The sequence below is a fragment of the Melanotaenia boesemani genome, chromosome 8, assembly GCF_017639745.1.
Source record: "Melanotaenia boesemani isolate fMelBoe1 chromosome 8, fMelBoe1.pri, whole genome shotgun sequence".
NCBI lineage: Eukaryota > Metazoa > Chordata > Actinopteri > Atheriniformes > Melanotaeniidae > Melanotaenia > Melanotaenia boesemani.
Window position 1 is genome coordinate 22,739,545 of NC_055689.1, and position 23,195 is coordinate 22,762,739.

General features: G+C 38.2%; 1 protein-coding gene across 2 annotated transcripts; it reads left to right on the forward strand.

Annotated features, from left to right (window-relative positions):
- The first annotated feature begins 411 nt into the window (after positions 1-411).
- On the forward strand, positions 412-22,540 carry myom1a (myomesin 1a (skelemin)). 2 transcript variants are annotated; one of them, XM_041993095.1, is made up of 37 exons: positions 412-544; positions 2,403-2,608; positions 5,504-5,644; positions 5,746-5,932; positions 6,030-6,187; positions 6,382-6,474; positions 6,602-6,690; positions 6,983-7,027; positions 7,481-7,642; positions 7,795-7,956; positions 8,462-8,603; positions 8,899-9,098; positions 9,195-9,251; positions 9,604-9,728; positions 10,056-10,239; positions 10,661-10,835; positions 11,581-11,702; positions 12,511-12,707; positions 12,834-12,960; positions 14,116-14,300; positions 14,400-14,514; positions 14,698-14,854; positions 14,984-15,090; positions 15,254-15,298; positions 15,519-15,655; positions 15,764-15,908; positions 16,183-16,242; positions 16,332-16,399; positions 16,487-16,612; positions 17,564-17,651; positions 17,782-17,820; positions 18,027-18,132; positions 20,391-20,554; positions 20,685-20,721; positions 20,939-20,961; positions 21,180-21,235; positions 21,390-22,540. In XM_041993095.1, exons 2-37 carry the CDS (start codon positions 2,454-2,456, stop codon positions 21,657-21,659), a joined length of 4,449 nt encoding a protein of 1,482 aa, XP_041849029.1. In that variant the 5' UTR covers positions 412-544; positions 2,403-2,453; the 3' UTR covers positions 21,660-22,540. The 2 variants fall into 2 exon arrangements, with proteins under 2 accessions (XP_041849029.1, XP_041849030.1); XM_041993096.1 differs by having other exon boundaries at positions 9,198-9,251.
- Positions 22,541-23,195: the final 655 nt, after the last annotated feature.

Sequence of the window (23,195 nt, forward strand, 5' to 3'; positions counted from 1 at the left end):
TCACCGCTAGATGGCAGTAAAAACCTGCGTGTTTAAACTGCTCGGAGTTTCAAATTAAATCCTACAAGAAAAAAAAAGCTGAATTACAATATGCTTTTAGAACAAGCAAGGTGGGAAATTGAACTTTTAGTTGTAAGAAATTCTTAAGGATTTCTTTTCTTTACATTGTAGCGCATCTCTGCCATAAAATTTGCCTGGTGAACACGTGGTAGGAATCAGTGCCTTGCCAGGAGAGCATTTGAGATGCCAGTTCATCTCTGAAGTACTGTAACCAGCCCAGCAGAGGGCCGGGCCCTGAGGCTCGTGTGGCCCTTCTAATGGTCTCACGGTCTAAATTTAAAGCTACCCCAGCCTTAAAAGGTCCTGACGGTGTCTTGTACATTCTGCCGAGTGGCAGCATTATTTTTGTTCTGTGGACAGCCTCCTGTCCACTGCCCCTCACCCTGCTGCTTTGCTTGGATCTGAACTTGCTTTAGCTACTTTTGGAATAGGACATCATTTTCCCAATTTTTATCAGTTGTGGATTGGTGGATTTTCATTTGTGGTGAGTGGTTTCAATCATTGACAGCTTCTTCTATTAATGAAGAATTGTTGTTCTAGATTATGTATTTGTATATTTCAAAATCCTGAATTGACAGGGCCTGAGGCCTTCTTGCACTTTATCCATATTTGTTCATTAATTAGATATTGTGTTAATTAATCAGTTTTGTTGCCTCCTAAACTAACAAGTCATTGCTCATTTTGATATGTTTTTGTAGATTACACTGCATGTATTAGTGTGGTGAAACATCTAATCAAAGTAATCTATTAATCAATTATATTCTCCTAAATAGCTTTTATGACCCAGATTGCTCACTTTTTGCGTTGTGTATGCTCAAGTCTCACTAATGAGCTGAATTTGTAGTTCTTGTGACAAATACTGCTTGCAAAAAAGGGTTCCTCAACCACATAGCTAGGACAAAAAAACATTTCTGCTGTTTATAGTCATATTTTCCAGATGAACTACAGATCCAGTGTACTGCTCTGCAGCATCATGATGGTCTTCTCTCTGAGCTGCACATTTTTTCATTGTGTTGAACCTGAGCTATACCCATTAATTCTGATCATTTTAGCTGATTAACTGTTAAACCAATGGCCGTCAGTTCTGATGATTTGTGCCATTTTTGTTTATTCCAACATGTCATAAATTTCCCTCTATGTGATCATGGACAGATTGTGAAACAGCGGCCCCCAGGGCACAGATGTGTAAAGGTTCGTCATATTCTATTCTATTCTAGTCATTTAGCAGACGCTTTTTTCAAACATTTACATTTGAGAGTAAGAACAACACAACAAAGAATTCAAACAAGATGGGACATCATACATAGTAATGACATTGTTTTTTAACCTAATTGTTGTTGCTTATGTGTAATGTTTCTTTTTGCTTATTTTCTTTGGAACCACTTTTGCCATCCTATTTGTCAATTTTGCAAAATATTGCTCATTTTGCATCACAAGGCCACATTTGGTCTAATTTTGATTGTACATCTCAATTTGGTCACTGCTTTTTATATGAGTCATTGATGCTCACATTACCTCTCACTTTGAATTTACATATTTATAGTGGCTTTGCATGTCTGTTGTGATCATTTCTGTCGTTTGATTGCTCATTTCGCTTTTCATTTTAGCTTCCTGTCCATTTTTAATGATTACGTTTTGGTAATTTTGCATCTCTACTTTTCCTCTCTGTCTTTTCTCTGCATTGACATTCAATTTTCTTCTTTTTGTATTTTTGTTTGTAAAATCTTTTCTTTCATTATACCAGGAGGCCCTAACTCCTTAGGCCCTGTCTATCTGTTTATTGGTCTGTCCATGATTCTTATTTTTTTTCTGTTTATTAACTGAAAAAAGAAATATTTTTTACTTTTGTTTAGGCAAATTTAATCCCACCAACAATTTTTACTCCCAAATAGCATAGCATCAAGATATAATCACCCAAAGTTTGCAAACTGGTTTACTTTTTTTTTTTTTTTTTCAAAATGCTAAAATCTTACCACTTTTTAGTTACTGACAAATTATTTTTAAATAATTCTCATGTAGATCATCTGACTTTAGGTTAAGTTTTTATCTATACAAACATATTATAACAATGAGAAAAGTTGGCTATTGAGAATCACTGCTGCCATAGATAACTTAGTACCAGCTGCTTCATTTAACACAGTAGATGTAGATTAAAGTAGAGCTAACACATCAGCTGCTATCACAAAGTAAAATTAATCCTAACAAAAATATTTGAAAACCTTTTCGAGTAGTAGCTAATTCTCTAAACCACTACTCCTAATATCTAATTACCATCCTCTGCTGTCAACTAACCCCTAGCTGAGAAATAAATCTATAATGATAACAGTGAGATTGATTTACAGAGCTGGTAGAATAAAGAAGTCTGATTATAAGTTGGCGGAGTGGCCATCAGGATGTCAGGATCATTACAAGTGACGCAGAAACAGCAGCTGCATCAACAGCTGGAGAAGCAGCAGCAGAAGCATCACTATGAGAGCAGCTATTACCTGAGCACCAAGTCGTCCGTTAGCAAGCAGGCGTTCTCCACTCACAAGACCACCAGCCATCGGTAAGAGGGGTGAGAGTGAAGCGGTTACAACAAAAGATGGATGATACTGAAATAAAAAGCAGGTTTCTTCAGATGCAGCCTACCATTTCCATGAGTTCAGACATGATGAATGCCTTAAAACAGACCTCTTTCAAATATTAATCACTTTCCTTACAGCCTGGAGTGTGTTCAGTAGCTGGAAGGAAGATGCATGTAGGTCAAAATGTGTTTCATAGTTTCATAGACAGCAGACACTGACTGAAGCAAATATTCTATGACATCAGCATTTATTTTATTTAATATATAGCATACTTTTTTTTAAAGCTGTTGTAAAGTGGCCTTTCCCATTTGTGAATCCAGTTTTATTGAAACAACTTACTTTTATTTACATTTCCCATTGAAACTGTTGTTTTTCTGCTTTTTTTTTTCTTTTTACTAAGACTAAAGACTAGGTTCTGAGTAGGTCTAGGTCCTGTTTTTAACTCAGTTATCTTTGTCTATAAGGTTGTATGATTGCTACTGTATCAGGATATCTCCAGAGGTTATAGATGGATTTACATGGAATCTGTAGCACAGATGGGGCATAGTCCAACTTAGACATTATCAACTTTTGATGTCAGTCCAGATCTTGATCCAGAGTGTTTTTATTCTTATACTTAGAGGAGAGTTAAAGTCTCAAACTAATTTTGCTTCAAGATGGCAGAATTTAGTATATTTGTACAAGTTCAGTGCTCTGCATGTGTACCAAAAGAGGCAAAGCATGTTCTGTTGATACAGAATCATTTGTATCATAAGTCTGAAGTCTGGCAGTTCTAGTGCCTTATAAATACAAAACACCATTAATGCAATGACACAAGCAGAATCTAGCTATTTTTTCTGAGAAATGTCAGAACATAAATACCGAAATACTTTTCTGGCTGAGAATACCGTTGACATAAGTCATTCTGTTAGATTTCTATGATAATATACTAAGTATTTAGTTTGATTAATCAATTGTTTATCCCCTTTATTTTTAGTCTATTGGCTTAAAAATGAATTAACTTAAAAATATTTTATTAATCCCAGAGGGAAACTGCAAACATGATAGATTAATCAAGAACATCTTAATCTTCCTATGAGATGCACTGATGACCTTAATGTTCTCCACTTTAGTCTGATTGCATAGATGTTTACAAAACCAAGGAGAAATCACTGGAGCCTGTAAGTTGCATAAGTTTATCTGTGCCCAGGTGACAGCATTCTTTATGGGTGACACGGTTCAGCATTTTCATGATTTCGAAGACCAAGATTTTTATTCATTTTAAATAGTATTGTCAAATGTTTTATAAGAATGCATATATAAGGCTCAGGTTGTGGTTTCAAATGAGTTTAAACCCATGGGTACAGCACTTCAGATTTGTTTAATGTATTTTCCTAACGCTTGTCACCATGTAACATGGTGAGAGTTTCTTTGTCCTTCATGCTGAGGGCCTTGTTGTACATGTTGGAACCTGTTTGGCTTTCTAAAACGGGTCAAGGAAAGAATTTCAGCTGTGGTGAAGGGCTGCCAGATATATTTATTGGCAACTAAGCTAATTCTGTGCACACAATATGAGACGCTGGCATTGAGCCAACTGTAAAAAAACTATATGGAAGTCGGAAAATTGTTGCTGGTTTGCATTAGAAGGTTGACACCCCTTGGACCAGTTTCCACACACTGCAAGTCAGAATATGCATGCATTTTATTTGTTTATTTATTTCAAAAATACTAAGTCACACGTTTAAGCTAGATAAAACACTTCATCCCTTTGATTCCCTGTTCAATGCACCTGGTCAGTTAGCTGCAAGAGTCATTTCTTGATACTGTGGAAGTCTTTTATGAGACTTTTGCCATTTATATATCACTGCTGTGCACTGCTGTGTGTGAGACCCTTGCATTAACTTGATCCTGCTTTGCCGGTTTGAAATAGAGCTGACCAACACCATGATATTCCAGCTCTCCTCCAGTCTGGATGAATAAGCGAGGGCACTCTTGGCAGAAACTTTGAGTAAAAGCGGTGCTTTAAAATGAACCTTTTCACCTTGTTGCATATCCATCAGCTCTGGTTCCATTTATAAATCCTGCGGGCCAAAAGTAGGTATGAGGTGAATGAGTCAGAGAGCAGAATAGTTCAGAATCCCAGAGGAAGGAAGGAAATGCATCATCTTTTCTAAGTAACTAGACTAAAGCATCAGCTGCATATGGCTTTATATAACAAGCACCTTTATTTAAAGAGGTATATATGCACCCAGCTATACAGTTGATGCTGTCCATGTTTTTTTTAGAATACAGCAGTGCCACATTTTTTTCTTCTGGTTATTTTTGTTTATTATTACCAACAAAAAAGTTACATAAACATATATTACAACCAATAAACTGCAGCCTCAAAATAACTCTTTAAGTTTTATTTATTCCTTCTATGTCACCATGAGGGTGTCATTTTATTTATTTATTTTTCCAAAAGCACACTATAAAATCTGAATTCATTTTGCAGTGTTTGGTTTGTAAGTAAAATTTTTTTTGATTGAAACCAGCGCAATGCAAGTCGATCTTTCATTTCTCTCCATCTTTAATATGCTGTTTCTGACCACTGCACTTTATTCCCATAGATAAAAAACATTTTAGTAAATCTTCTGTAAAGAGGTCAGGTAACTTCCAAAAACAGATTGCCACTGCAAGTGCATTTGTTTCAAACCATTTTCTTCAGGAATTACACTTTAAATATTTGCTGTGACTGAAAGTGTATATAAGCGCAGTACAATTTGAAAATGACTTATAATGAAGGACCGTTCAGCTCATTGGTGTAATTTGAATCATTTCTGGGAAGAATGAAGGTTAGCTGCACAGATAAAACCAGACAATCTATTTTAATCTGATGGCTATCTCCTACCTTTAAGCCTGAAGACCTCTGTGAAGACAGAGAAGGGACAGGAGGGGGTTAAACTGAGCCCGCTACCTAAGAGAGCCAAACACACCTACCTGGCAATGGACAAGGACAAAGAAATTATTGGTTACGTCATTCCTGTATTTCGAGCCAAGTAAGTGAAGAATCTGTTGAATTCAGGGCAGCTTTTGTTGTAGTTATGAACACTGAATGAGAGTTTTTTATGTTCTCACATCATATTTTGGATTCTTTCAGTCATGATGTGGTTCGTGGCCTGGTGGATGCCCAGGAGGAAGACGTCACAGAGGAGGGGATTAACTATGTGGCCATGAGGAACCTGTTTGTTAGAGAGGCCAGGGAGTCCATGGAGGTTAAAGTTGAGAAGAAAACCAGAACAAAGCATGTCAGGGAATCCGCTGACCGTCTGCAACTTGGCAAGCAGGTGAATCCTCTTCATTCTCCTCTTGTTAAAAAGCCATGTTAAACTGATCTATATTTTTTTACACACATCTTAACACGGGTTCCCTTTCCTATTGCAGATGGAAGAATGGTCTGAATTCCGTAAGAAAATGAACCCAGACAGCCTGACACACCCTCCAGAGTTAATTGTCAAGCCCCGTGGACAGACAGTGTGGGAGGGCAAGACAGTCAAGCTGCACTGCACTGTGGCTGGATGGCCCAAACCCAGGGTTGCTTGGTAAGCTACATTCCAAGTTCATTACTCCCCCACTTAGAAGAACAACAAAAGAGGCTGATGAAAGAAGTCTGTGGGCTTAATGTAAAGCCATCAATAGTGACATATTTTTTGCAGAGTGACATAAAAACAAACATTCCTCTTGAAATTAAAGACCCTAAACAATACACATAAACACTCATTCTACTGTCTTCAAGGTACAAGAACAATGTGCTAATTGATGCCAAAGCTCACTCCGAGAAGTATACCACTGAAAGCAATTACAACATGCACTCCCTGGAGATCAAGAAGTAGGTAATCATTCACCTCACACACTGCATGGCCACACTTAAAATTAATGACCCATAATGCACATTACCTTAGTGTTTTATCTTCCGCAGTTATCTTGATCACTTATCACATTTGTTTTATTTTCAGTTGTGATTTCTTGGATACTGCTAAGTATCACATCTCCGCCCTCAACATCAAAGGGGAAGTTTCTTCTGTGGCTACTATTGTTGTCAAAAGTAGGTAGCTGTATTTTCTCACATATGGTTCTTATTTTGCAGCAGCTCCTGTTTACTTCAGAGAAAGGTCAAAGTTCAGGTTTAAAATAGTGTTATTTTAAACGCAGCGGGGGTCCACAGTTGTGTGAGTACTTTCCAGGAATGAATGGTCTTAGAGGAACAGGGTGCAACGGGGTGACAGGAAAAATAAAAATCATTCAGAAGTGTGGAAGTAGACTTTGCGCTCACAGTTTGTCTTGATATACAAGAGACATCATCTGAAAACAAAATGACTTACTTCCCTTCTCTGCAGGGTTCCAAGAGGGTGTAGAAGAAGGGCCACTTGATCCTAAACCACGTGAGATGTTTTTGCATACTGTACATGTACATTTGGCCTCAAAATGATAAATAAATTGGGAAAAAAGCATAATGTAAATCTGCAGTACTTCACTATTATACTGCAATTATACTATACTACTATACTTAAAGGTATTGGGAAAATATGACGATGAAAACTCTGCAATGCTCAGCTTTAGAGAGCATTTTGCTATCTATACTGGATGATCTGATTTGGTTTGTTGTAATTTCAGCCATTAATGATAGATATATTTCCTTAGTCGATATTTGCCAATATGAGGCCCATCCCATGACATAAGAAATACACAAGTTAAGATAATGAACCAAATCAAAGGTTACTGAAAACAACTAGGAAAAGAAATGGGAATAATGGGAAGTTGAAAGAAAATGCTTCCTAGAATTAACACTTGAGTCATTTCAGCTTCATAAAGTAGATTTTTCCTCTCTGTTCCAGATGGTTTCTGCCCTGAGCATGGTGTTACCTTTGAAACAACCATCATTGACAAATTTGACGTAGCGTTTGGTCATGAAGGGGAGACACTGAGTCTGGGCTGCACTGTCATTATATATCCCACCGTGAAAAAATACCAGCCTGAAGTCATGTGGTACAGAAACTGTGAGTAGACGAATTAAATGGAAACAGTGTGTTTTTTTTCCTAATAAACAGTGTGTATTTCCTTTCAAAGCAGACTTAAATGGTAAAAATTTCACATGAGATCTACTCATGTGTTCCATCCTGACTCTTTTGTTACTAACGTGTCTCATCAGCTGTCCCTTTGAAGCCCTCTAAATGGGTGCACACTCACTGGTCTGGGGAACGTGCCATGCTCACTCTCACCCACCTCAACAAGGAGGATGAGGGGATGTACACCCTGCGCGTCAACACCAAATCTGGCTTTGACACCCATTCAGCCTATGTGTTTGTCAAAGGTAAAGTGCTTTGAATCATTGATTGGTGTTGTAAATGCAAAAGCAAGGACTTTGAAGGACAATTAATCTGTAGAACTTCTGGCCCTCAAATCTGTACTGAACTGTATAGTGCTGTGCAAACTGAAGCAAAATACTAGAGATGTGGCTGGGAACTGTTTAATTCTGCTGTGTGTTTAAGTGACACGACACTGTGTGAGGTGTTGGGTTTCGTCAGAGCAGACGTTGTTTCTAAATCTGTCTGCATGCCAGGAATGCTGTTCTAGATGGTGTGCTCTGTTTGAACCAAAATGTTTATACATCGGAGGAAATTCACAGGTTGCAATTTTTGTGTTACCAAGATATAAAGTCATGTATGGTTACAGTGCTGCCACACAATCTGTACTGTAAAGTTACAAGTGGGTCAGAAAATGGAGCCTGAGTGTGTAATGGAGATCTGCTTAATTTAGAAACAGCAATACTCATAAGTGTGTGTGTGTGTGTGTGTGTGTGTAACTTGCTCTGCCAGATGCTGATGTGGAGGTGGAGGGGCTTCCCGTGGCCCCCCTAGATGTAAAATGTCATGATGCCAATAAGGATTATGTGGTTGTCACCTGGAAGCAGCCAGCAGTGGAGGGCAGCAGTCCCATCCTGGGTTATTACATTGACAGGTTGGTCATCTTACTCCATATTTGGCCAAATGTTTTACAAAAATAATGACACCAATAAAATTTTAGTCAGTTTGCATATCTTAAAACAATCTCACACATCTGGACACACATATGTTAATCTGCCGAATAAATAAGATCACCATCAGTTACCTCTTTACAGAGTTGAATAGTTTATTTTTATTTTAACTACTCGACTTTTGCTGTAGGTCCAGCCCCAGATTAGAATAGTGGTTACATCAGATCAGCTGTTTCACAGATATACAAAGTGGAATGTAAATGTGTTTTATGTTGGCAGGTGTGAGGTGGGCACCCATCACTGGGCTCAGTGTAATGATACGCCAGTCAAGTATGCCCGCTTCCCAGTTACAGGTCTGGTGGAAGGGCGTTCTTATGTCTTTAGGGTGCGGGCCTTGAACAAGACAGGAGTCAGCCGCCCATCACGTGTCTCTGAGGCCGTGGTTGCCATGGATCCGTCTGACAGAGCTCGACTCAGAGGTGGGAGACACACATGATTCCTGCCGACATATTTCAACAAACAAAGCATCTTAATTTTAGTTTTTTTTTTCATTTGTCTGTTGTTTTTGTGACCAGCAGGGCCCTCTGCACCTTGGACTGGAATGATCAAGTTCACAGAGGAGGATTCCACTGGTAAGACCATTTGTTGCAGTGCTATTATTATTAATAATGTAGAGAGGAATCATTTAGGTCACCATGTTCGATAACATCACCATGTCTGGTAACATCTATGTCAGACCCAATAAATTGGATGAGAATAACCCCTTTGTCTCCCATGCAGTTACTTTTTCTATAACAGCAGCCATCAGAAACTCTCAAACATATCTTTGAATAAATCTCTTAATGAAAGCCCACTGTGGAATACATTTATATTTGCACTAACACCAATAACTAGCCCAGCTGTCTCACAATAAAACAAAGAAAGTCTGAATGTTCTGGTCAAAGTGAGTACACACAGCTGACGAGCATCATCTTCCCTCTCTAGTGGGTGTCGTTCCTGGAGAACCAACTGATGTTGTGGTTACTGAGGCAACCAAGAGCTATGTGGTGCTCGCCTGGAAGCCCCCAGTCCAGAGGGGTCATGAAGGAGTCATGTATTACATTGAGAAAGTGAGGAAATGTAAAGAATTTTCTACATTAGTTGTATATCTGTAGCTGTATAAATTGACATCCTTGGTTCTGATTGGCTGGATTAGATCAGATGTTTTGCATTGCTGCTAATACCTGCTAAATGCAAAGCTGAGGGTTTGCAGGATTACTTTCAGCCTATGAAATGATTTAATGAAATAATAAAAGAACATTTATATTTGGCTTTTATATAGACCTTTATTTACAAACTTTTAATTTCTCATAGACAGATTTCCCTGACTGCGATGTTCTTGTGTGTCTGCGCTTCTGCTGCTCTTCCATTTGTTTGACTGTCTGTTTGATCCACAGTGTATTTCAGGGACAGACACATGGCAGAGGGTGAACACTGGTATGCCAGTTAAGTCTCCACGCTTTGCACTTTTTGACCTGGCAGAGGGGAAATCCTACAACTTCCGTGTGCGCTGCTGCAACTCTGCTGGTGTGGGTGAACCCTCTGAAACCACTGGAGAAATCACTGTTGGAGATAAACTTGGTGAGTTGACAAATGTTGCAGGTGCTCCACTATCAGCACTGCATGCACAGACCCCGGTTGCACCCTGCATTAGGACACAGGTGTCAAACTCTGGTCCTCGATGGTCTCTGTCCTGCAGGTTTTTGCTCTTTCCCTACTCAACACACCTGACTGAAATTGGTGGGGCGTTATGAAAAAGTTGACAAGAAGCTGTTGGAACCATTTAATTTGAATCAGGGTGTGTTGGGAAACAACAAAAAAACTTGCAGGATAGCAGCCCTCGAGGACAGGAGTTTGACTCTCCTGCCTAAGGAGATAACTTAAAGCACCAGTGGTTTAGTGTTCTAAATTAGGGTGCTGCACCTTCCTTTATACCAGGATTTTCTCACATTATCTTCCTGCTAAGTGAACTAATCTTCTTTGTGTCTCAATTTTCTTTTAGATCTGCCTTCAGCTCCAGGTGCTCCAGTGCCCACCAGGAACACAGGCACCTCTGTTGTGGTCTTCTGGGGTGCATCAAAGGATGTTACACACCTGGTGGGCTACTACATTGAACATAGTGTGGTGGGCACTGATGTCTGGATGCCTTGCAACAATAAACCAGTTAAGCAGACCAGGTGGGTCATTTTAAAGACGTTTTCTTTCAAAAATTGGACAAAGATTAATTCATTTCCAAGAGTATGAGTGGCAGTTACAGAGAAATGAAAAGATGTAAAAGAGTCTTAATGTCAGTAACACTCACTAGTAATAAATATGCTGCATTTCACATATTCCTCAATTGGACAAGACTGAGCTTGAGATTAAGTCCATTTTCTTGTGTGTGTGAATGTGTGTGTGTGTGTGCATTAAACATTCAAATGATAGGATTTTTTTTTTATTATTACTTTTAGTGTAATTTATGTTGCCTTTCACGACTGCTCCACATTAGTGCTTTTAGGGTTTGGGCACTGATATCTTTACCAGTAAGCTGGTGAAAAATTTCTGAAATGCATTTGATATTAAATGGAGGGTCTATTTTTATGCAAGTTATAATAAACCAAGTTTGTCTTTCTGTGATGGTCCTGTGATGCACTGGTGACCTGTCCACGGTGTACCCTGCCTCTCCCCTGACAGCAGACGCTGTTGTTAAACTGAATTACATTTATTGATAAATATGTATTTCAGTTTTGTTAAAAGCAACAATGTTCAATTCAGTTCAGTTAAATCAGTAATGTCCATGAAAGGTTGCATAACCTGCAGCCTAAATCCTCAAAAATATCTTGATTTCAGACCAATGATGGACTCCAATAGCCTCTGTATAACTAAAACTCCAATCTGTTGATAGAATGAAACCAGCTGAAATGATAATGTTGTTTGTTCTAGGTTCGTGTGTCATGGCCTCACCACTGGGCTGAACTACGTGTTCAGGGTAAAGGCGGTGAATGCTGCCGGATACAGCCAGAGCTCCCCCATTTCTGATGCTGTTGTTGTACAGCCTGCCATCTGTGAGTACCATCATTATAATTCATCTCCATTATTCACTTTACTTGCCGCATTCACCCCATTTTCTCTCTAGCACTACTCCACCCCCTCCCCAGCTAGTTTCAATCACTCACAAAGGAAATCCCTTTCATTTACATTGTTTTAGTCAGAACTCTTTCTCCAACTCAAAAACTCTCATATTTTCCATAGCTTACTAGAATAATCTGATATTATCTGTTTACTTGACTCCTGGAAGCTTAACTCCCAAGCAAACAACATATGCTTGCACCTGCATGCTTTACCTAATCACTAACTCTACATGTATGGTTCCTATTTCTGGCATTTTTTTAAGTACCAGTCAGTCAGTACATGTTTAAATAGGCTTTGACTTAAAGTGTTATTTGTATAACTGTGATTTTGCTGGAGCTCTGTTTTTGCTATTTGATAACTCTTCAGGTGTGTCTCTTGGTGCATGACCAAGCTGAATTACATGTTCTTAAAGAGCATGATGATGAGTCTAATGTGAGCCTGGCTTCGGAGATTTTCTTTGTGTCAAAGTTGCCCTGCTTCTGGCCTAGAGTGTAAGTATTTCATCCAGTCACGTGATCCTAAAATGTGTCTACAATGCATGGAGCATGCTCAGCTTTAGCCGTTGTAACTGTAGCAATATCACAACACTAATTCCCACAAACATCTGTAGAAAATTTGTCGAAAGTGGGGTCATCTGTTTGAGATTATATAAGACTATGACTTTGTCTTTAAATAAAGAAGTCTCTTCAGCATATTTTCTCTCACAATTATTAATGGTGAGCTTACATGCTCTCCCCACAGCCGTACCTAGGAAGCCTACCGATGTGACCCTGCTGGAGGCTGTCAAGGACTACATGCTGGTGGGCTGGACTGCACCTGCTGATAATGGAGGAGCCGATATCAGGGGATATTTTGTGGACTACAGGACCGTGAAGGGAAACAGTTTTGGGAAATGGCATGAAATGAACCACCAGGCTCTGACCACAACCTCCTACAAGGTTAACTCTTCACACATCCACAGATCACTTTCAGAATGTTCACAAGTACAAATACGAAGAGCTGCTCAGTGTAATAAAATTTATGTCTAACTTTTTGATCTTTTTTTTTTGTATTTGTTCCTTTAGGCTGAGAACATGAAGGAAAATGTCTTCTACCAGTTCAGAGTTTGTGCAATGAACATGGCAGGTGTGAGTAAACATTCTTTGCCCAGTGCAGCAGTGGAATGTAAAGAGTGGACCATCACTGTTCCAGGTATGAGATTCAGCAAACTCATTTCCACTGTTAATACACAACCAAATAGAACTGTTAGTTCTATTCAGAGAAGATTGAAACAAAAACAGCTAATACAGTTGTCCCTGTGATTAATGGGGAAATCTAATTACATTTAAAATATGCTTTATGCTATGTCTAAACATTTTTCTGTTTAGAAAGATTAGTGGAGATTTGAAAAAAAGCATGCAATCTGCAGATCATTCTCTGGTAAATACACAGTGGCATGCAAAAATTGGTGGCATGTAAAGAAAAAAAAATGTTTAGATTGCTGTTTTTTCAGTTTCTAAAGTACTTAAGAAAGGAAACAGTGGAGGTCAAGCTGAAGTTTGGAAACCACTTTCCTAGAAAACTGCTCAGGGTATTGCTAGAGAGGTAAATCCAAACCACAATTTAATTCCGTTAAACCCTCAGAAAGTATTAGCAGACTCTGGAGTGGTGGGGCCAACTGAAAACAACATGACCAATGGAAAGAGTACCAGATGAAAAACTTTTCTGTATGCTCATCCCAATATTCAGCTTCCAAAGAAAATAAGAAACACTTTGGAAACAAGCCTTCTGACTAACAGTATTTTGCACATGCAATGAGAAATACATCTGTGGAATAAAGATTGCAGCATTTCAAGACATAAACAGCTCTCCAATAGGTGTGGATTGATTTTGGTTTTGGCTAGTGTTGTTGCTAATGACACAGGAAGCTTTTCAGATTTTATATATTACCAGCAAATTCTGGAGGCAAATATCTTAAAACCATCTCAAACTCCATAATGAACAATTTCAGGAGGCACAAGCTGAAGGTTTTGTAAGGACATCACAGCTACTGGAGACTTCAATGAACATCTGCTGATGGCTGCAACACGTGCCAATAATGTTGCAGAATAGAAACATTTCACAGAAACAAATTATTAAAATTCCCGCAAGAAATCTCAAAAAAACTTGTAGTTGTGGAAATATAATCATTCTCAAATTTTTTACATGCCACTGAACTTAAAGAATGCCCTGGCTCTGCATTTTGAATGCTTTTCCTATACTTAATAAAGTCATTTCCAGTTAGTTTAAATGCCCAAATGTATTTTCTGTTAAAACCACCATTTTGTGAGGAATCTAACAGTATCATGATCATATTTATTTTCCAAGGCACTCCTGTCGGTCTTCATGTTCTTGAGGTTCGTGACAACTCTGTCGTGGTACTTTGGGAGCCACCGGTATTTGAAGGGCGCTCTCCTGTCAATGGCTATTATTTGGATATCAAGGAGGCATCTGCTGGGGAGGACGGCTGGAAGGCAGTGCATGAGAAGACCAACAAGGGAAAATATATGAAGGTGAAACAGACACATATGTATCCTGATGCATGTGTGAAATAAGGGGATATAAGTCTTGTTTCTAAGTGCCCCTTCCACAACTCCCATGTGCTGATTCAGGTGACTGGACTGAAGGCTGGAACCTCCTACGTTTTTCGTTTGCGTGCTCAAAATCTTGCTGGAGTTGGAAAGCCCTCAGCAGTTTTAGGTCCAATCCTGGCCCAGACTCGCCCTGGTAAGTGTGATAATGTAATTCACAGATTCAGTCACACTGTGCTCCTACACAACGCTAGAGAGTCTGGAAACATTGGCAAAATTGATGTTTCAAAGTATTAACAGGACTTTATGTAACTCTTAACCAACCCTTATGTCTTATATTTTATATCCTAAATGACTTATTAATTCATCTTTTTTTAAGGTACCAAAGAGATTTATGTGGATGTTGATGACAATGGTGTGATTTCCATGGTCTTTGAGTGCTCCGAGATGAATGAAGACTCCAAGTTTATTTGGTCCAAGAATTACAAGGAGATCACAGACACATCTCGCCTGACTATTATCACTGAAGGGAGCAAGTAAGTATCCTTTGTATGCCCATGGAGTCTTACATTAGTTTCTACTGCGGGCATTTTCTTTACCTGACCCGCTCAAATCAGCAAAAGTCTTTCTTTCTTCCTCACATCTTCTTGTGTTCTCATCTTCAGATCCAGAGCTATGTTCAACAGTCCCTCTCTGGAGGATTTGGGCACCTTTTCCTGTGTGGTCACCAACACTGATGGCTTTTCCTCCAGCTATACGCTTACTGAGGAGGGTGAGTCAGCCTGCAGTCTTGGCAGTGTATATCCTGTTTGAACAGCTGCTTCAAATTAACCTCCTGTACACATGGTTGTGTGTGCTATTGACTTCAGTGCTGGTCATCAGTTTAATTTGAGGTCTTGACATTCATCTGTTTTGCTCTTGTGTTATTGTTACAGGTCTTATGCGTCTTTTGGACATGAGCCATGAACACAAGTTTCCTGGTAAATACATGGCACAGATTTAAACACCATTTATATTTTATTACGTATCAGATCCAGTTAAGTTTCCCACATGATCGCTTTACTCAACATTTATAGCACATGTGTCAAGATGTTGTTGATCTGGCACTAAGCTGTCATTGCCTTATCCTCTTAAGTTTATGGCTGCATAGAAAAATGTGTTTTTCACTCCAGAAAGGCTTAATAACTGTGGTGTTTTCAGTTATTCCCTTCAAAAGTGAAATGGCCATGGATCTGCTTGAGAAGGGCCGTGTGCGATTCTGGACTCAGCTAGAGAAATTTACTTCTGCCTGCCAAGTGGAGTATGTCTTTAATGATGCCATCGTCGAGCAAGGCAAGGTAAGGTTTCCAGCTCCAGTATATTGTCCTTGTTGTGTTGCTCTGTGCATTGACTTTTATGTATTACTATTTATGGATTGGGGTTGTCCTGTGCTTCATTACTTCCAGAAATACACAATGAACTTTGACAAGACCACCGGCATCATTGAAATGTTTATGGACTCTCTGGAAGTCACAGATGAGGGAACATTTACCTTTAACCTGGTGGATGGCAAGGCTAAGGGTACAACCAGTCTGGTGCTAATTGGAGACGGTAAGACCTAAAATTTATTTGAATATCAATACATGATATAAATCTGAACAATGGCTCATTTTAGAAACATTACTCTGGGAAGTGTTGTACATTTGCTGCAGTTAAAGGATTTATCCATTGAGGGGCAGCAGAAGTCAACATTTTCTTTTATCCATAGCTTTCTTGAAAGCTGTTTTTATATAATTTTCAGGGGTGTGAAAAAAAAAGTATAAACATATATAAATAAAACTAAATTTGTTTAATCTGGTATTTAACACATGTTTTCTTTAACCAGAATTCAGGGAGCTTCAAAAGAAATCAGAGTTTGAGAGAGCTGAATGGGTCAGGAAACAAGGCAAGGAACCAGACTCAATCTATGTTGCATTAAATTTAATTCTGATTACACAGTTTTGTTTCTGTAAATGTTCTATTTGCTATCTACAGGTCCTCACTTTGTCGAGTACCTCAACTTCACTGTCACTCCTGAATGTGATGTGCTGTTGAAATGCAAGGTAAGAAAGCAAAACCTTTAACCATAAATATACTTGTATTAATATCTTAAATAACCCAACTTTATTTTTTTTTAACCTCTTCCTCAGATTGGAAATATCAAAGCAGCGACTGAGATCACTTGGTTTAAGGACTCCATTGAGATTACAGAGGATGATGAGGAGGCACAGAAGATCGAGAGAAAAGATGGCGAGCTGATCTTTAATATCGGAAAGGTCAGCCTATTAAATGGAGGCTGTACTTTGGGAGGAACAGGGTGCTTATGAGCACAGAGCTAAAAGCAATACCGATGCAGCTTAGCTTTCTTTGTAGAGCTTGTAGAGCTACCGTGCTGCCAACCATCCCTCTCTGACACACGGCATTATAAATTATTAACCACTTTTAAAACATATTCACCTTCCTGAGTCCAACAAGAGCAGTGTTGACTCAGCACACAAACATGGTGGTGTCTGAATAGACATATTGGAAACAACAGACTCATTTAATTATTTTTTTCCTGACATCTTATACATTGTTTTAACATAAGCCCATATACAATCAATGCAGCATGTTCATGTGTGATTAATTCATTCATCTCTAACACTGTATTCAATCTAACTCCACTGGCCACTTCATTCAAATCTTTAAAAACTCCCTTTGTGAGAATGTTGATTTATTTTAATTTGAACAGAAGTCCAGTGAAGTTATCTTGATGTTTCATTGAAACTATAAGCATACCTCATTAAGAGAGGGTTGGTGTCATTGCATGAGCTCCTGTCAGCTGCATTTGCAATAACTGGCTTATCTGTCTAATTCACAGTGGGTTATTAAGCAAGAGAAAAAGAAAGGCAAAGAAGGGAAAAAACCATCTGCAGAGGACGTTGCCACGCCACCAAGACCTAAAGTCTGGACATATACTATCTGCCATAAGTTGACGCCTAATTTCTCCATGTGTTCTCGTCTTACCTTTTCCATGTTATCCTCCATCATTTCCATGTTTTCGTTATGACGCCTGCAGCATCACGGGCGGGAGAAAAGCTTGACTTTTCGGTTCAGTCGGTCTCTGTGTGGCTATTCTACTGTCTGTTAAATGTCCTAAGAATTCTACTGTTTTCCCTTTTATTTAAGAAAGTAGGGAATTCATTGTTGCCTAGATGATGCTTATGTGCCTTTTACTTTACACTTAGATCTCGAAGCATGATGCAGGTATTTATGAGGTCCACCTGAGGGACGAGAGAGGCAAAGATAAGAGCTCCTTCAATCTGACTGAAGCAGGTGAAGTCTCCTGAGTGGAATAAATAGGCGGGAAAATTAAGTGGAAAAATGGAAATGAGTGCTGTTAGAATTATATAAATGTAGTATTAGTGATTATGACGCTAATTATCCTGTCATCCTTTTTCCCCAGGATACCAAGCTGTAATGAATGAGCTGTTCAGAGTTATTGGTGAGTCATAATTCACACTTAACAAGAAATGAGGACACACACATAGTCCACACAATGAAAAAAAACCATAGCAAGAACACAATGTCAATGTTTACAGCATTTTTTTTAGCTAAAACTATTACCATTTCTTTTGTGGCCTAAAGTTATTGTATTTAGTTTCGAGACAAGTAGGATGATAATAAAAGTCTGTTTTATTTTACTTGCAGCCAACTCTTCCAGCGAAATCCAAGTTGTCAGCACTGAACATGGCATCATCCTCTACTCCATGATCACATATTACGATGAGAACCTGCGTGTTGGATGGCTTTACAAGTAAGCAAAACTGACTACACACACTTTTTATATCCTTCTTTAGATCTTGTGTCTACCATACCATTCTCATGAAATACACAGATATGTACATAAAATATTGTAAAATGTTTTGAATGTAGTGTATTTATCAGGGCTGACACCATCCAGAAAACATGTCAGATGGACTCAAAAGGCTGATTTTTTTCAGTAAGATTATATGTCAGTACTATACAAACAAATAACAACAAAAAACATAAAAGTAAAAAAAACTAGATAGATGTCTTTATCTTGAGGAAAAACAGAGCAAAGCTGTGATTCACAGCAGTGTCCTAAAAAATATATAAAGAGATACAAAAAAAGGATTTAAAAATGTAACTCAGCACTAAATTGTTTTTTTTTTTCACACAATAGCACAACAGTTGTATTAAAATAGGAGCATTTGCTTCACAAAACAATGTTAAAAAACAAACAGGAAAAAACTTAAATCCTTGTTCATCTGTTGATTAGTTTAAGGTGGATTTACTACAAGCCTAATTTTGTGTATTTTGAACTGTAAAAATACCTGACTTTAAATCGCACACAGTTTTGCATTAGAAAGCTTTGATTAGTAAATAACTCTATCATCAGCATAATAATGAGGAGAACTGGTATCAATAATCAAAGAAAAATATATTCAGGATCATCTGCAGCTATTGTTTAAGACTTGCTAGTAAGATAACTGTGAGACAAGTTATGTGTCAAAATCAGTCAATCAAAGTCTACATGAACCACTTTGTCAGATGCTTTAGAAATGTCAGTAAACAAGCAATTTTAGCATTCCTTCCTATGCAAAGAACAGCTGGATAACATTTTATCTGACATGTATCCATCGAAGTGTCTGACAGAGGTTTGAAATGCTGCATTCAAATGAAAATTGATTCTTTCTCTCAGCACTGGTGTCATCACATTAAACCATGAGGATTTAAGGTGCTCTTTGAAAGACCATTATATAAACTTTTTGAAAAAACATTGTTTGGAAAAGTACCATAAAAACCTAAGGATTTCAAGCAAACTTGACAGAATCATCAATGTTCATTAAAACGTTATATTTCTTAGCCTCTGGAGCCAATAGAAACACGCATTACAGAATTTCAGAGCTCCAACCTTAAACTTTTGCTCTGAATTTATTGTATATATCCTTTTGTTAAAAAAAAAACAAAAAAAAAAACAAATCTCCAAACAAACAAGAGACAAATAGAAAATATTTGTTAAAGAATAAGATGTTCTAGTAACTCTTATTTGTTCATTAAATACATCCTTCAGAGAGAGAACTGTTTAAAAACAATCCTATTTAAGATGTTACCACCAAAACTGTGCTCATCCTTTCATTCTTAGTAATTGTGGATAGTTAGTAAAAGCATAAGTGTAAGTAAATTTACAAAACAATATGCAACTAGTTACAGGCAGATCCATAAAAGCACATATAACAACCACAGATAAGATTGAAGAACAATTATTAAAGGCTATAGTATCACAACGAAGCTCTATGAACACATGAAGGCAGTGTGAGTATGGAGTGAGCAGCAACTATTCAGTTTGTTTCACATCGTTTATGTTGCTGCACTAAGAGAAACATCCACATCTTGGTACAACCCTGCAAGAAAGCTGCCTGATGTCACATTGTCTTTTCAACTCATCACACTCACCCCACCACTACATCCACAGATTTTATGTGACGGCACTCACTGACGGCAGAGTCTGAACGTGTGGATGCAGACACAAAAGTAGGGAAAAGAGTCAATAATTTGAGCCGACCACTTTGTTTTTATTGTCTTCACACCTATACATTGCAACTGATTTGGGTCTGTACACACGCTTTGAAACAGGTTGAAACTGAAAAATGTCCTGAACACAAAAATATGAAGAAAAGGGGAAAATACAGAGAAAGATACCACCACACACTTTAAGTGGTTCATAAAACATGGCTGAGGGAGACTGCACAAGGTTTACAGAAATACACAGCACAAAAATAATGTATTTATTGAGTATTTTAAAAAATGTAAACCCATTTACGTCCTGTGTTTGACTTCCTGTTAAGAAAATAAAGAAAAGAACAATTCACTGATAAAAGAAATACCACTTGTATTATATCCTTGTAAAAATAAGGATACTTGTACAGGTTTAAAGGGTCAACTGCAAGCACTGCTCTCTATTTAGATCTTTCTTATTTTTTTAAGGAAAGGTTTCAGTAAGTAGTGTCTGGCATTACTTGATCTCTGTTCTCCCAATTTCTTTATCAGAGATGCTAAGATTGCTGCTTCAGAGAGAGTTAAGTCTGGAGTCACAGAAGAGCAGCTTTGGCTGAAGATCAATGAACCCACCGAGAAGGACAAGGGCAAATACACCATGGATATCTTTGATGGCAAGGATGGTGTGAAGAGAGTCATTGATCTAACTGGCAAGGGTAAGTGAGAGTTAAAAAGTCAAAGGGAGAAAGTCACTCCCTTAAGAAAAAAACTAATAACATCTGATTCATGTTGGCCATTTTTCTTCTTTTGTAACCAAGCTGTAATTGTTAATTTCTTCTGGTGTAGCATGGGAGGAGGCATTTGAAGAATTCCAAAGGCTCAAGTAAGTAAACAAACTTGTCTGTGTTTCTGCATTTCTGCCTGAGAGGATGTTTACATAAATAAATAGCATCAGCTGTTACAAACCTAAAATAGATTTGTACTTTGCCAGCCCTTTCACAAGCACTCAAAGTACGTTTCCTGGCATTGTATAGCTCACTAACATCCAAGATACCATATTTAGATGGTTCTGACTATCTCTTGTCTCTTTCCTTCTGCAGAGCGGCAGCAATTGCAGAGAGAAGTAAGTGGTCATTTATTTTTTGGTTTCTTCCCAGAGACAAAATGACGTAACATTTTCTGGACATAGTTTATTCACGAATCTACACCTATAATAGTGAGGCTTAATGATTCGTTTACCATGTAAAAATGAGCCATATTATATCGTCAACAAGTAAATGCTTTCAGGCTGACTGATTGATGGATTAACATTCTTGGCTCTCTTTTGTGTTTCCTGCTTAGACCGTGCTCGGGTTGTTGGAGGCTTGCCAGATGTTGTTGCAATCCAAGAGGGCAAGGTAAATAAGTTAGATATTCACTTTGTTAATACACTGTAAATCTCTCACCATCCACATTGTCTTTCATAATGTCATTGCTTTGAGCAAGTGTGATACAATCATCAGTGGAGTGCATGTTTGTATGATGCACATCAATCCCCTTTTTCATGTTCAGTCCCTGAACCTGACTGGCAATGTATGGGGCGACCCTGTACCTGAGGTATGCTGGATGAAGAATGAGAAGGAGCTGCTGTCCGATGACCACTACAAACTGAAGTTTGAGCACGGCAAGTTTGCTAGCATCACTATTGCTGCCGTCACCACAGCTGACTCTGGCAAGTACTCCCTCGTGGTCAAGAACAAGTACGGCAAAGAGGCTGGAGAGTTCACTGTCAGCGTTTACAACCCAGAGGAAGAGGAGAAAAAGGATGAGAAGAAAGACTAAAGGATGATGCAATGTATTAAAATGAAAGGAATTCACCATTGGGTTGTCTTTAAAGCATTTTACCCTGGCACATGCTGGTGCAATAAAGCAGTTAAATAAATCAGCTGCTTCCTCCTGCGTCTTTCATGTGCTGGGCTAAAGAGCTTTTGACATTGCTTATCAAGAAGAAAACAATGACATGCAGAAAAAGTCATTTTGTGCTTTTAGTTTTGTGTTCAGTCTCTTGTGGCTACTGTCAGCAGTTCGTATATAGGAGATGATTGATCAGTTATTCGTTTTTGTTTTAAAATCAATTTAAAAGCCAACTAATGCAACACAGTCTTATAAGACTGACATTTTTAATCTTGGTAGCCTTTCACCTTTTAACTGAGGGTTTTCTACTGTAAAAGGATCAATGGTGCATACTAATATTAAAGCAAAAAATATATATGTTTCATTAACTTGAGAAACAAGATGTCAGATATGTTACAGGTGCAACTAAAAGCTTTCTGTTATGTTTAAATGGCTGTTTGCATGTAATTTATGTATTGTCTGCAAGCTATGAATACAAGTCATCTTGATCATTTGTAGGAGAGGTAATAAACACTAATGATGTGTACACTAAGGGAGTGTGACAATATAGACAGTCTGGTCCATTTAATGCGTCTTAAACAGCCCATAAAGCAGTATGCTATAACAGCAACCCTTTTGAGAGGATTTTTTTAAACCTGTCTTAAGCTTCACTTAAAAAGTTGACAAAGGGTCAAAATTTCAGGGACAACAGAGGAAAAACATGATTTATTGCCCAGCAACAACTGGCCTGAGGCAAAGTAACTGATGAACAAGTTTAACATGCTTTTTCTCTTTAAGGCTTTCCTTGTAATAAAGCTGCAGCTGCTTTAGAGATGTTTCCCTATTGATTTTAAGTAATCTCCTATTAACATCATTCGTCGAGAGAAAAGCCTTCCACTGATAACTTGCTTTGTGAAAAAGCTTGTAGGCTTGGTGGTCTAATGATGGCTTATTAGGAAACTCGTGCTATCTGATTTCTGCCTGCTTTCATTGCTGGTGCCATTTATCTAGTGCCAAAATTGGAGACTCAAAAAGGATCATTACAGTGCCCAAGCACCATAAAATCCATTTACTAAGTTACCTCACCCAGTCAGCAACCCTTTACCTCTGTCAAAAAGTGTCCTCCAAGACTATTGGAACAGATTTTGGTGGGGTTGTAGGGGATATGTACCCTTCAATTTAGGAAAAATAAGAGAGCATGTGAATTTTATTCTCCATTCTGCTTAAAGAACAATTCAACAAGGATATTGTAAAGCACTAGTGGGAAGGTGTCATTGGTGAAAAACAAACACTGGAATGCAATAAATGAAGTGCTAAATAAGGATAGAAATTTCATGGAAAAGAACTCCACCATATGTGTCCATGTCAACGTTTCTGGAAATATAGTAAGATGAAAATACTTAATTAGATACAAGCCCCAGTAAGTAAGGGGGTTACTGGTCTAACATAAGGCTTTATATTCGAAAGGTAAGAACAATTAATCAA

Excerpts from the sequence above, each read along its gene's own strand:
- myom1a (XM_041993095.1), top strand. The coding sequence starts at position 2,454 with ATGTCAGGATCATTACAAGTGACGCAGAAACAGCAGCTGCATCAACAG. Across the intron at positions 5,645-5,745 it reads ATTCCTGTATTTCGAGCCAA|TCATGATGTGGTTCGTGGCC; the intron begins GTAAGTGAAGAA and ends GGATTCTTTCAG. Across the intron at positions 16,400-16,486 it reads ATGTGCTGTTGAAATGCAAG|ATTGGAAATATCAAAGCAGC; the intron begins GTAAGAAAGCAA and ends CCTCTTCCTCAG.